The following is a 14976-nucleotide window of genomic DNA, read 5'->3' as shown; positions in this document are numbered from 1 at the left end:
TTACTAAATAAAGTCTAATAAAGCTAATAGCATGCCTTCTTAGTATAAGCAGAAACTATGTAAAAAATGGGAACGAATAAAAAAGTTGGGGTTTTCCAAAACACTTTTTTTCAACATTTTCTTTACAATATTTTATTATAGTTTCTGCTTAAACATATGGTAGAAATCCTTTATTATCATTATGGAGCTAAACGGTTTTTGAGAATGTGCCCGCCGTGCGGGCACATTCTTATTGCGCGCTGGGCGCGCGGCGCATCGCGCCAAGTTTGAGCGCGCCTAGGGCGCGCGGGTACGGCATCGCGCTTCGCGCTGGTTTTCGTGCGTTTAATGCGCACACTTTAACTAAATTTTTTCAAATATCGTAAATACTAAAACTTACATCGAAAACTGTGATTTAAACTTCTGAGGAATTATACAGCCATAAATTGTAACTGAATTTTTTTCGATTTGATTTTAAAGAAGGTTCTCAAAGCACCTACGGTTTTGACGATTACATTCTCATTACGAAACTCGCGCTTCGCGCTCGATAATTCGTGTCCATTTAAAAAACTTCATCAAGATGATTTGTAAATCTCGTTAAAATCTACTAAAAACCCAAAATTGCATATTTTCGAAAATGACCTAACTTTCTGAACTTTTGTCTAATTAAGAAATGTTATGATAATATGTTCAAAAGATTATATACTTTACATCTAGTAGAAATTTGGATTGATATTACTTAACCTATTAAAAAAGGTTTGTTTTCATTTTTTAGAAAATGTTTAAAATGTTGAAAAGCATATAACTTCAAAGTTTTATCGAATTTGAAAATGTCATTGCGATAATTTGCAATTCTTTTTGACACGTATCAGAAAATGTGACAAAGATTTCTAAAACTCATAAAAATTTTTATTCAAATTTTGGAAAATGTCAAACTTTTTGAATTTTTATCAAATTGTAAAATTTAACTGACATAGTTTCTAAATATATTTGATATCTAGTGATGAATTTAAATAAAATTTTCTAATCTTTTAGAGAAATATTTATTTTTATTTTTCTGAACCTTTTGAAAACTATCAAAAGTATATAACTTCTCTAATTTTCCTGGAAATTAAACATTTTATTTTGATAATTTGCAAGCCTTTTACTCATCTATAAGAAAGTTTGACAAAACATTTTAAATTTGGAAAATTTGTTTTCTTTTCTTCAAATTTTGAAAATGCTCTAGAGTTTTTAATTTTGGTTGGAAATATCTGCTTCACGAATTTGGCCTTCATTTTGGGAACCTTAGGAAGTGTATCAAAGGCTCACTTTATGGGACAAATCCTTCAAAAATTAGCGTGGCTACAACATTCAGGCAATCATACATACAGACATACAGAAATATATGCGGACAGACACCGATAAAATCTTATGATTTTTGGATTCTGTAAGTGCCGAAACGTAAAGATCCGTTAAAACCCAGTAATCGAAAATTTGGACGATTACATTACACTCTCATGAATGAAAATGTAGAAAACTTATCCTGCCCATAAAAGTTATTTCGCCCGCATACGAAACAAAAATCAATTCAGTTCTGTTGAATAGGTTTCGAAGGCTTTTGAATTGCGTGTCTGTCACTGGAATTCCAGATTGCTGCCGCATGATTTCTTTTAATCTTTCGATAATTTATGTATTTAAAAAATCGTGTGAAATATGACAGCTTGACCTCAAAAAAGTCGGTCTCATTCAAAAAGAAAGAAACCGATTCAATATAACCTTGCTTGAAATGGTCATTGCAATACATGGTATATTTGAAACTGCTTGGGAAAATGATCGATTCACATAGTCGCAAACCGCGTTTCAGTTTCAACTTTCTAAATCTGCAAATGACATATACGTAATTCACAGAGTCCTCTTTTCAATAGATTCTTTTTTCCTGGGAAGCTTCACAGGAAGTCTTCCTAGCAGAAGATCAAACTTACGAAAAAACTGGCAAAATCACTTTTGGCCACTACAGAATGTTGAACGTTTTTTAAAGTATGAAAAATGGAAAATTGTTCTCATGAGTTTGAAAATTATTGCGTCAGAAATTAATTTTTTTGTATTTGATTAATGGTATACTAAATTATATTTTTTTCAAAGTATTTTTTATAAAATTATTTCTGCCCCATTTTATTCCATATCCGAAAAAAGAAATTCCCTAATTTTTAATTTTTAAAAATTTTAATAGGTGCCGCTTTTGACTTGAAGTTTACTATGTAAAATGCATGGGAAAAAGTCACTTTTTTGAGTTATTAGAACAATTTTTTAGGGTTTCAAAAAATGTGACGCGAAAGTATGAGGGCCTGTTAAGAATTATTCAACGAAGAATTTCATCTCTCAAACACCCCTAACACACCCCCGCGAGTACCTAAAAATTACCCTTAAAACGAAAAATGTCAATTCTCCATGAAATCGACCTTTTGACCATTGTATTCTCGTCTTTTTTTTATATTAACCAATTATTTATTTATAAATTATTATAAATTTAATGATACCCACCCTGGAACAAAGTGCGTCTGCTTCCTCAATTGATTGAGTCGTCAGGATTGCTCCTCTACCTCCCTATGAAAGAATGGAATATTATATTATAAATGAAATATTTATTATCATTAGTTCATTAATTTTGTATTATTTAAACAAATTTTTTCGAAATTTTGTTTTTTTTTCCTTAAAAATGATTACTATTGGTCTAGTCGAATATTTATTAACATTAGTTAATTAATTTTCAATTGATTAAACAAATGGAATTTGTTTAGATAATTTTCTTTATTAAAAATGATTAATATTTCTTGAGTGGAATATTTATCAACATTGTTTGAATAATTTTATTTAAAAAAATTTTCTTTATGCAAATTATTACTTAAATATTACTGATAAATTAATTATTATTGAATTAATTATTCATCAGTAATTAATTATTATTGGTAAATATCCCACTAGATCCACAGTAATAATATTTATTTAAACACAATTTTAAACGAAATTATTTAAACAAATTCTATTCGTTTAAATAATTGAAAATTAAGAAACTAATGTTAATAAATATTCCACTAAATCAATAATAATAGTTTTTAGGGAAAAAACGAATTTTCAAAATAAAATTATTTAAACAAATTATATTTGTTTAAACAATTAAAATTAATGAACCAATTTTATTAAATATTCCACAGACTAATAATAATATTTTTAAGGGGAAAAAATAAATTTTCGAACAAAATTATTGAAACAAAGACCATTTGTTCTCAACAGGCCCCTATACTTTCTTGTCACATTTTTTGAAACCCTAAAAAATTATTCCAAAAACTCAAAAAAGTGATTTTTCCCCATGCATTTTACACGGGAAACTTCAAGTCAGAACCGGCACCTGTTAAAAGCGAAATAAAATTAGGGGATGTCTTCTTTCGGATTTGAAATGAAATTGGGGAGATCTTTGCTCTATAACAAAGCGTTTTTGAGCCACCCTAATTATTGTTACATACTAGGATAATCAAGAAAGCCTGCGCAATTTTAAGCACCGCATAAAGGCAGAAACTTATTTGAGAACAGGCAATTTAATATTTATAATTTAATGTTTCGTTTACAAAATGAATGTTCCTTTTATATTAATATAGCTCGTTTAAATACAGTATCTTTCATATTTCTGAACAAAAACTTCGTTTTGAATATTTAACATAATATTTACATAGGTATATTACAATTTAATTTAATCTATATTAAACTTAACACTCGTTCCCCTATCCCTCTATGTTTCTCTTTTTAAAGAAATTCCTCTTTTTCCCTTGCTTTAAAGGAAATTTGCCTTTTTTTCCGCTTAAATAAGAATAACTGAATTAACAGAACCCAATAAGAAAATCCAATTATTTTCGTTAAAGGTTAATCATGTTTAATTGGAACGTTTACTATTATATTTTTGGTTCATAATTCATTCCTTTTGGTCGAAAATTCAACTGTTTTGTTGAATATTCGTCTTTTTGTATAAAAAATTGTTCCTTTTGGATTGAAAATTCATCTTTTGGTGGAAAAGAGGCCTTTTTGATTGAAAATCAGTTATTTTTTATTAAAAAGTAAAATATTATATTTTTGGTAAAGAATTCATTTCCTTTGTTTAAAAATTCTAGTAGTTGGTTGAAAATTCAACTGTTCGAAGTCACTTTTATTGGTCGAAAATTCAACTGCTTTCTTGAACATTCGTCTTTTTGGTTAGGAAGATTGAAAACTCATCTTTTAATATAAAATGCATACTTTTTGTGCAAAATTAAACTGTGTTCTAAACTATTCGCCTTTTATGTTTACAAATTCACCTGTTTGCTTAGAAATGCTTTTGGTTGAAGTTTAATCATTTCTGTTAGAAAATTCGTTCTTTTGGTTGAAGATGATCTACCTTTAATAGGTGGATCTACCTTCAATAGACCTCCCTTCTATAGTTCTTCCGAGAATTGAACCCGCGCCACAGGTAAGTGTAACAGGAGCTGCGCGGGGTCTGCGGTTGCACTCAGACGAGCACTCAGGCGTAAACAAACAAAAGTGGAGCGGACTACAATGAGTTAGTTCCCACCCACAGTCGGCACAAAAATCGGCGCTATAGAATAGTTTCACTGTATTTGGTTAAAGATTCAACATTCATGTTGAAAATATGTGGCCTTGTTTTCAAATTTAATTATTTTGATGTGAATGCAACTGGTTGGTTAAAAATTAATTTTTTTGGTTGATAATCAAATTATTAGGATAAACATTCATTTTTTTAAATCGAAAATTGGATTTTTTGTTGAAAATTCATCGTCTCAGGTATAAAATTCAAATATTTTTTTGCAGAATTTGAATTTTTAGCTGGAAAACTTAACTCTTTTGTTGAAAATTAATGTTTCTTGTTTGAAAATTCTAAAATTTGTTGAAGATGCAATATATTTCGACTTGAAATCTTAAGATTTTAAGAATATGGTACATGCGATAATAACGTTTAAAATAACTTATTTCTCTATTTTCTTTATAAATCACCCTATTTCCTCTGCTTTGAGAGCAGTTTGGTCTGTAAAATCTGAAATTACTTTCCCAATAATTTAAATTGTTATCTTGGAGTCCTAAAATATTTAGTTCTTTCAAAAATGTACATAATAAAGCAATTAGCATTAAATAATTATTATTATAAGCGCCTAAAAGTAAACCTTGCCACTCTGAATAAAGTTTCCAGAATTCCTCGATATGAGCATAAATCATGTCTGTGTTACAAAAAACGTCTGAAATCATATATTTTTTATTTAAAAAAAAATGGTTTACACCAAGTGGGAGGGGACGCTCCCATTGGTGCATAGTTTATATTATAAGGATTTTAAAATTAAGTAATGTCTAATTAATGAAAATCAAGTCGTATATAATGTTTAACTAATTTTTATTAGTGAAAAAGCTTCTGTCAAACACCTCATTACATTCATTTTACAGAACAACTAGTGTCGATTTCAGTTTCCTCTGTTCCTTTTTACTTGACTTCGTCCATTTGAATCGTTATTATAGCATTGCAGATGAATCGCGTTGTTTGTAACTATATAATAAAGTGAAGAAATACATCAGTGATATAAGCACAGTGTCTTTTTTAAGAACCTTGAAAAACTTATAAAAAAATTGTAAGAAAATGCAATCTTTATTTCAGAGATTACGAATGATCGCATATATATACATGACCAGTTTTTTTACGTTTTGTTATGTTGTAAAATTTAACACAAAGTAAAATTTGCGTTAATAAATATTCGTTTTTGCTTTTCTGATTTTGGTTCGAGAAAAAGATGAATTCTAAAGATAATTAACTGACATAATAATTTTAAATTCAAAAATTCAATTTTGCTCACAAATTGCATCGAAGCGTTCAATAAACAACAACTTGGAAACAGGAAGGAAACTGAGGCAACATTTTGTCCAAATTCGATATTCACCTTCGAGTCGAAACGATTTTTCATAAATTAAGAACACGCCTTGCAATTACGCATATTTTTTGCGGCAATCACAGAAAACAATTTAAAAATACAAAAGGACTGCACTGCTGGCACTGCGATTCAACTTCTTAAAAAAAATGATCTACACTCTTTCAACATATATCAATAAAACTCGCAAAAGGCTCAGCAGTTTTTCCCAGAATGATGATTCATAATTGACTAAATTTGTATATTATTTTTTAATCGCTAGAGGCCACAGAGTACCTATAAATGCCGGCATATGCACCTGCGCCTCATCATTTTATTTTCATTACAGTATGATTTGTTTTTTATTCGTGTAATATCATATTTACAAAAAAAAACATGTTATCCCATCATGACAAAGTTTTCAAATTTCACTACCTATATTTTCATCTATAAAATGTTTCATTCAGTTCTCGCAATTGCGTTTGAGCCCATATCGACCCTAAGGTTCAGACCACGGCAGGTCTTTAAAATCGACGGGCTATATCCATAAAAGAGTAAATCACAATTTAATCCTTAATTTCCTCGCTTGAATCACTATCAAGCATTTTTTTCTACAAGTAATTTAACTTAGGATTTAATTCTGCTCTTGCTTACGTTCTCTCTTCGTACATACTTAAGACTTTTTCGCAAAGAAATCATGACGATCGTTATTTACAGGGTCTTAGTCATCGGTAGGGACTAAAATTCAAACTTAAATTCCCAGCGAATCAAAAATTCGATACATTGCCGCAAACGAAACTTAATCTACCCTGTTAAAAATTTCAGGCGTTTACAAGTAAAACATTGGGAAATTAAATTGTTCTTGAAATAATTTCGAAAACGATTGTTTGAAAAGTTTCCAATTACTTTGAAATAAAATCAGGCGATATATTAAAATCCGAAGGTTTTCCCACTTTCCAAGTTTAAATTTCTCCACGTAAAACAGCATCCACATCTGAATATAAAAAATTCTTTTTTGCAAGTTTTAACGTTTCAAAATTTATTTTAAGATATTTTTAGCAGGGTGGAATAAATTCATCTACTGCTACTATTAAAAGTAACTTCCCATACGAGAATTATTAATAGTTAATAATTTAGAATGTTCTCTTTTCAATCACCCTACTCGCAATTGTCAGGTAGAGATAACAACCTATAGACTACGATCCGATGTTCTCTTAAGATTAAGCAAAATTGAGAAAGTCCCTAGAAATGTATGCTTACTTTGAAACTACTTTGTACAAGTGAAATGAAGTAATCATATTGATATACGAGTATTTTTCCTCTCAGTACATGCCGCGACTTTTCGTCGGGCACATTCTACTATGTTAGTGATAAATCCCAGACTCTTTTATTCAATAAGGGAGTTTCCATAAAGGATGTCACAGTTTTTTGGCGAATTTTTGACCCCCTTATTATCACATTGTGCCAGATTGCCATCTTGTGGAAGCTCCCAAAGTGAGAACGGACTGACCTGTGCAAGCTCTAGTCTCTCTAGAGCCTGTCCTGAAAGCAACAGAAATCAGACGCGCCCAAACAACAATCGCAACCATGTATTCTCCACTCACTGATTCAAACAGCTAGAAATGGGTCACTGATAATCAGTGAAAGGTTCCTTACTGATTCAGTGAAATAACCACTTTTGAGGGTTAGCAGCCCTACATCATGTCAATTTAGAAATGATAATAAAATAATACTTTAGTGCATTTAATTAAAGAATCATTGTAAAAACTTAAAATCCATAAATATGATCAAATGTTAAAAAAAGGTGAAAAGTTCCGATGCTTTTACATGAAAAACAACCTCACATATTACTTTAATTTCAAGATTGGACTGTCATGTACAAACCAGTTAAGTAAGTGCTTCCTGTACGAGTTAGAGTATATTTATCCCGCAGTTAATTCAGCAGGTTTACAGCACGAAAATTAAAAAAATATATTCCATTAAGGAATTTTTCTTGCTACTTAAGTAAAAGAGTAACAACAACGCTTAACTTAAAAACTTAGAAGTTATGCTTCACATGGTTTACTCTGGTGTTACTGAACTGATTAGTGAATAAGTCCGAAATCGCTGATTAATCAGTGAAATGTTTAACTACTATTTCAATCAGTGAATTTTTCACTGATTCATATTTAGAGAGCATTCCCGTTTTAAAATTTCACTGAAAAATGTATATTATACGAGCATCTTTTACAAAGGTTCCAGTTTAAAAAAAAGTATTCTCATATTTCTGAAACTGTACAATGTTTCGCTTCTTAGGAGAAGCAATTCCTTATCTCTGAGGAAAAATTTCTCCGACTTTATAAAAATAAATTAAAGTTGCATGATAAAATGATTGTGTCGCATTTTTGTGAAAACCCAACTCAAATACTATAATAGTTAAATACTCATGTATGTAACTATTTTTAATTCTTAGTTCTTACAAAAGGGTTAATTCGGCCCTGATTAAAAGTGACTTAGATTTAATGATCAGCATTCGAGGAGGAGAAAAATCTTCGTTCCTATCTAACGTTGTATTTAATATCTTATTAGCTGTCTGCTTATTTTGCATTATTTTCGTTAAAAGCAAAAAAATGGTGTAGTTTCAATTCCTAAAGAAGAGAGGGTTTTCCAGTGAAGGCGTAACGGACGTTGACTTTGTTATTTTTGTGTCACATTTTTCATAACCACTCTATGTAACAGTAATACATTCATCAGAATACTCTTGAAAATCACATTTCCTGATTTTACTTCTGATAAAATTAGAAAATATGATTCTCTCTTCACGGGTTTTTTGGGTATGAGGCTGCGTGTATTCATTTTCCTGTCCTTTTGTTTCATAAATCGAGTGCCAAGGAGTCAAATCGGAAATTCAAAGTTTTAGTTAGAAGCGATCAAGGCGATTCTTTGAGTATGATTTATAGAAATAACTCAAGTATTGACAGAACACTTCCTCAATGGTCCCTGACCAGTTGACCACTCTCGCATCATTCGAGTAGTCACAGTTTAAAACCCAAGCTCAATCACATTAAGATCCAATTACTCAATATTGTCTCTGATTTGATTTTTCACCACCCAATTTTTAGTCCAATCATGATTATTCGCTTGTGAAACTTGGGTGCATTAACTTCACACTTACGCACTTTTCGAAAATAAATCTTACTCGCTTCATGGAATGGACTTATCACTTTATCACTATTTAACCACTAGAAAGTCTTCGTCATCATTCTCCCTCGTTCACCTCATCATAGTGAGAGAACTTGAGGAACACTTGCTCCAAGGTCGTTTGGCTGAAGCTGTATTCCTCGATGCTTAAATCTATCTTAGCTGCAAAAAAGGGGAAAACATAAGTTTCTGGAAAAAATAATTGTGGGAAAATAAGCTCATCAAAATATTCTATTCTTCAGATAGATTACCTTTTTCCAACTGCGTAAAACATTCGGCCAGCGAGTGTACCGCATGTTGGGGCACAGAAAAGACCAGTCTATCGGCGAAGCTCTCCTCTAAATTAGCATCGGGAAACAATCTCGCAACGAAATCCTTCAAACCCGTCATTCTATCACCAGACGGAGTCGTCGGAGTGGAATCTCCGCCCAAAAGTTTCATCTCGAGGGTGTATCCAGCACCATAAAGATTCTTGAGATGCTGAGTTGAACCAATACATCTCAGCTCGCCCTTCACCATGATACCCACCCTGGAACAAAGTGCGTCTGCTTCCTCCATTGAATGAGTCGTCAGGATTGCTCCTCTTCCTCCCTATGAAAGAAATGTAATAATTATAACAAATTTATTGATTAAATTAGAATTGAGAATTAGAGAGCTAGAAACCTGGAAACTAGCGAGGATTGTGTCCCATAGGAACCGCTTGGAACGTGGATCCATTCCAGTGCTAGGTTCGTCCATAAGAACTACTTTTGGACAGCCTACCATTGCCATCGCAAAACTGAGTTTTCTTCTCGTCCCTCCAGAACATTCCTGTGTTTGTTTTTCAGCATGCTCGTGGATTTGTAGACCAGACAGATAGAGATCTACAATCCTGTGAGAAATTAAAAGTAAAATTGTTAGAATTTGGAAAATATGTCTCTAAACATATCATCATCTCTACCACGGTGGGCTTCGGTGGGACTATAATTAATAGAACAGCAGTTATACCCCCCTATATAAGGGTTTCTTTTATAGAACTTAAATAGATGATAACTTTCTCTTGAAATTTGTTGCTTCATTTTTTATTCAGGGTGGACGCTTGTCAGGGAAAGTCAGGAAATGTGCGAACATTTTTTAAGATCGGGAAATGAGAATAAATCGCTTCAATGCGATTAATCAAAAATTAATTAAATATTTACAAAATTGTAATATAATATTTAAAATTGAATAATAATAGTTGACTGTGTAAAATTATAACAATTAACCATTTTTATTCTGTTGCAAATTAAATGATTCTAAAATTGAAATTACAATCGCACCAAAATGTTTCAAATCAACAGCCTTAGTAGTTGCGCAGTTAGAATTTTCGGATGACAGTTTTATTAATTATTTTCAGCTTTCAAATCATTTCGATTTCGTAACTTCATGATTAGATGACCCTCACAAATTGAAAACGTTTAAAAATGATAAATTTTTAATTAAAGGCTTCAAAAATTGAACCATATTTGACTTTATTTTGGTATAAATATTTAACTTTTATTATGGTAAAACTGCATATAAGGTTGATCACCTTCGATTTTGTTAAAAGTCACATATTTGATGTACTTTTAGATACTGTGAACACGAATCTGCCCCAAAAAGGTGTCGCTCTCTCACCATTTTCGAGAGTCATGTATGCTTTTTATTAATAACGCGAGTAAAATGAAAGACTCCCTCCGAACAACCCTGGCGAAGCAATCACCCCCCCTCCCTCAAACCTAACCCTTCAAAAACGGGCGGAAAGGAGTCTGTCGTACCTACGAACCGTAAATTCCACCAAATCGGGATCGTTTCGAATTAGAAGGCACCCTAACCCCTTTTTCGACTTTTTCACAAGCCTCCCCAAATCTTACGCGCCCCCTCCCCCACACAAAAAAATGTTGGAAGGGGGTCGGGGGTGCCTACTGTAAATGCCCCCCAGTCTGGATATTTTCGAATATTAATATACCCCGAACCCTTCCCGAACCTTTCCACGAGCTTTGTCAAACTTTGCATCCCCCCCACACAATAAAAAAATTTATGGAAATGGGTCGGAGGTACCTGCGAGTTGTAAATGCTCAAAATGAGATCGTGTAATTCAAAAAACAGAAAAAATAGAAATTTTCGATAATGAAAATATCGACATCTTGAAAGCGGCAAGAGAGCGACATTTTTTACGGGCAGATTCGTGCTCAGCATGAAAAAATACATAAAATATGTTAGTGTTAACGAAATATAATGTCACTGACCTCTTATGCATTTTTAGGTATATTTTTATCGGCAAGAAGATACTCTCTAATTTGGCGTCATCGAATTATTAAAAATAAAATTGTGAATTTTTCAAATAATTAAACAAAAGTTTTCCGAAGAAGGTAAACTTTCATTCATTAAAATCAGATCATTTTCAAAAATCTAGTAGGAAGTGATAAGAGAAAAGCTTAGGGCAGTTTTTTTAATAAACAATTTTTTCATAAAATAATATTAGATATTTGCCCTAGAAACCTGTTGTTTTGTGCCCATACCTTAAATGAAGTGTTTTGAATGAAAATTTAAAAAATTGAAGCGTGTGCATTGTTTGAAATAGTTAAAAATTAAAATATTCCACACTGCGAACCCCAACAGTTAAATGAATTCATTGTTTAGCAATAATTATAATGTTCAACATTACAATTTAAATTGTTGCAGTTTGTAAATTTTTAATTTGTACGAAAATGTTTGAATTCTGTAAAGTATAAATTACAATGGGACAATTCTTAATTTTACACGATTTGAATTGAAATAATTTAACTCTACAGGATTGCAGTATACAAAAACGTTTCAATTTAATAATTCCACTGCTCCATACAATAGTGAACCAAGCTCAGATGAGTCCGTATAAATAATCAGGTTTCAGTTGTTCTGTATGTGGAACCAAATCTATTTTCTTACAGCTTCATTTTTCACAATTAAGTATTCTAACATTAGGTCATACTCGGTCGGTAACGTCGAAATCTATAAGGCCATACCACTTGGTGGACTGCAAAACATTGATTACATAGGAGTTTTAACTAAAATTAATTTTTGTAGACGAAAGTGAGTGAAAAATTGTAATATGGCTTTACTTCTGAGACAGAAAAGCCATTTATTCAATTATTGTTAGCAATTGGGGAGTGTGCGATTTGGACAATCCTTCAAGAAAAAATATAATGCGCTGTGATTGAGGTTAGATTGCATTGTTGGGATAGTTGGCGGTTAACATTTTTGAATTTTGGTAGTTCGTTAAAGTGTGTTTTTCAAAGATGTGAAGTGATTATTTTTGCACTTTGAGAAAACAAAAATGATCAAAGATTGTGATCCTTCTTAGAAATCCTAAAAGACTTCTTGAAAATGTTTAAACTTCTCCGACTTTTTTAAATCCCTCCAAATTCTTTGCAATCATTTCAATTCTGTCGAAGTATCTCGAAATTGAGTAAAATTAATTTTAATCACGTAAAATCTTTCAAATATTCTTAAATTCCTTTATATCTCTTGACAATCCTTAAAATCTTCGAATTTTTTCAAATAACTTCAAACCTTTTCAAATAAGTTTTAAATTACTCGCTTAACATTCTTTAAAGTTACTAAAACTTATGGAAATATTTTTAAATCCTCTGAAAATAAAATTTAAAATCCCGTCAAGTTCCTAGTTATTCCTTAAAATCACTTGAACTCTTAGAAATCCTGTAAGATTTCTTCATTATCCTTAAACTCTTCCGATTTTTTTGAAGTCACTTCAACTTCTTTACGATTATTTAAAATCTTTCGAAGCTTCTCGAAATTGACCTAAATTAATTCAAATCTCTTAAAATCCTTTAAATTTTCTTAAATACCTTTAAATCTCTTTAAAATCCCTAAAATCTTTGAATTTTTTTAAACTTCTCTCGGTTCCAGTTCTACCTCTCCCCTCTCCCAACCCTCTCTTATTAACTGAAGTCTTTTAATTGAACTTTTAATGACAAAATCTGAAGGTCATGTTTCAGGCGACGAATGGAGGATTATTTGGAATGCTAGGGGAGTAAATGATCTCAAGGTAAAAAAATTTCGTGAAACTATGAATGTGAGAAAACTACACATTTTATGTGTGCCTGAAACAAAGAAAAAGGGATGCGAAACCAAAGACATAAAAAACGGCGTGTTGAAAGGCGGATTTGAAATATGGTCAGGAGTAGACTGTGAATCACATGGTAAACAAGGAGTAGGTCTGATTTTGAATGAAAGAGCAAAGCAGCATCTCGGAGACCATGGTTTCGTATCTCTCACACTGCTGTGGGCTAGAATGAAAGTAGGAATCAGAAGACTATTTATCATAGCACGCTACGCGCCAGTTGATACTGATGCTAGAGAAGTAAAAGACGCCTTCTGGGACAGTTTAAATGACACAATAAACATTTGCGAACATGGGGAAAGAATAATTCTACTAGGAGACTTGAACGGTTGGGTGGGGATACAAAATCAGGATACAGAAAGAGTATTAGGTAATTTTGGGGATCCAAGTACAAACTATAACGGAGATAAATTAGTTGGTCTATGCTTAGAAAGGGGTCTGTTTATTACAAATACTTGGTTTAGGCATAAAATGATCCACATGTCCACCTGGTCTAAAGGAAATAACCGCAGTATAATTGACTTTGTTGTTGCGGATGAAAGACTAAGAGAGTTAGTCAAAGATACAAGGTTCATGAGGGGTCCTGAATGCAATACTGATCATTACCTTCTGATCTCAAAAATGAACTTAGTTCGGGGATGGAGAAAAAAGAGAACCAAGAAAGCAAAACAAACGCGAATCAAAATTGAGAACCTACAGAAACCGGATGTGCGAATAAATTTCCAAAATAAGATAATCGAAAGCATAGATAGGGCAACATGGGAGGACCGTATAAAAAAAAGATATATAGGGAGCCTGGACAATGTTACGGGATATCTTTGTTAAATGTACGATCGAAGTGTGTGGTACCGCAGTTCTAGAAAGAATGTCTGGTGATGCGTAGTGGAATGATGAAATTCAGGCTGCCCAAAACGCAAAGAGAGAAGCGTACAAGAGAACATTGAACATCGCAGGCCTTAGCAATGAGGAAAGAAATATACGTAGAAATGATTATAGACGCGAAAAGAGGATACTCAAACGATTAGTTAAGGAAAGTAAAGATACAATTAGAGCAGAAGAAGAGATGAAAATACAAAACGACTTTGAAGGAAGCAGGAAACTACTTTATAAAAAAATGAAAGGAAACAAAAGTACAGAATTTTTCAACATGAGAAATAGTAGGCGGGAAATGGTATATGATGCAGACAGAATACAAGAGACTTTCAGAGACTATTTTAGGAGACAATTCGGAGATGAAGCTATAGGACATCACAACTGCGATGTTGAAGACGATGCGATGGAAAACTCAATTGAGAATGTCTGTGTCACTGAGGTTAGGGATATAATTAAGAACTTGAAAAACGGTAAGGCTGCCGGGGTAGACGGTATTAACGCTGAAATGCTTAAACACGGTGGCGGGTGCATACCACATAGACTGTGCGGATTGATAAATTTATGTTTCGAGATGGGAAACGTCCCAGACGATTGGAAAAAAGCGATTATCGTACCAATATACAAGAGAAAGTGAGATAAAAGCGACCAGGAAGGTCATGTACGGATCAAACATTTAGCTTAAGGCAAATAACAGAAAAAAGTTTGAGTAGGAAAAAAGTTTTCTGTGCATTTGCTGACCTAGAGAAAGCTTTTCACAAGGTAGATAGAAGTAAACTTTGGGAAGTCCTGAAAGAGTATGGAGTCAACGGATGGCTCCTACAAGCTATAAAAACAATATATACAGGTAGCAAAGCGAGTGTAAGAGTGAATGGGAAACTGAGTGACTGTTTCGATATTATTCAAGGAGTT

The 14976-nt window shown here is 32.4% G+C and overlaps 1 protein-coding gene across 1 annotated transcript in view; it reads right to left on the bottom strand.

Moving 5' to 3' along the window:
* Positions 1-5372: 5372 nt before the first annotated feature.
* Positions 5373-14976, bottom strand: part of LOC117179416 (ATP-binding cassette sub-family A member 5-like) — a 134296-nt gene continuing 124692 nt past the window's right edge. Inside the window, exons 23-25 of the mRNA XM_033371184.1 lie at positions 9738-9945; positions 9326-9665; positions 5373-9236 (exon numbers count right to left, since the gene is read on the bottom strand). Of these exons, the coding sequence (XP_033227075.1) occupies positions 9133-9236; positions 9326-9665; positions 9738-9945 (652 nt within the window). The 3' untranslated portion in view covers positions 5373-9132. The remainder of the gene's footprint in view (positions 9237-9325; positions 9666-9737; positions 9946-14976) is intronic.

Source organism: Belonocnema kinseyi, chromosome 9 (genome assembly GCF_010883055.1).
Source record: "Belonocnema kinseyi isolate 2016_QV_RU_SX_M_011 chromosome 9, B_treatae_v1, whole genome shotgun sequence".
Taxonomy (NCBI): Eukaryota; Metazoa; Arthropoda; class Insecta; order Hymenoptera; family Cynipidae; genus Belonocnema; species Belonocnema kinseyi.
Note: the sequence above shows the minus strand (reverse complement) of the source record. Positions and strands in the feature narration are given on the sequence as shown.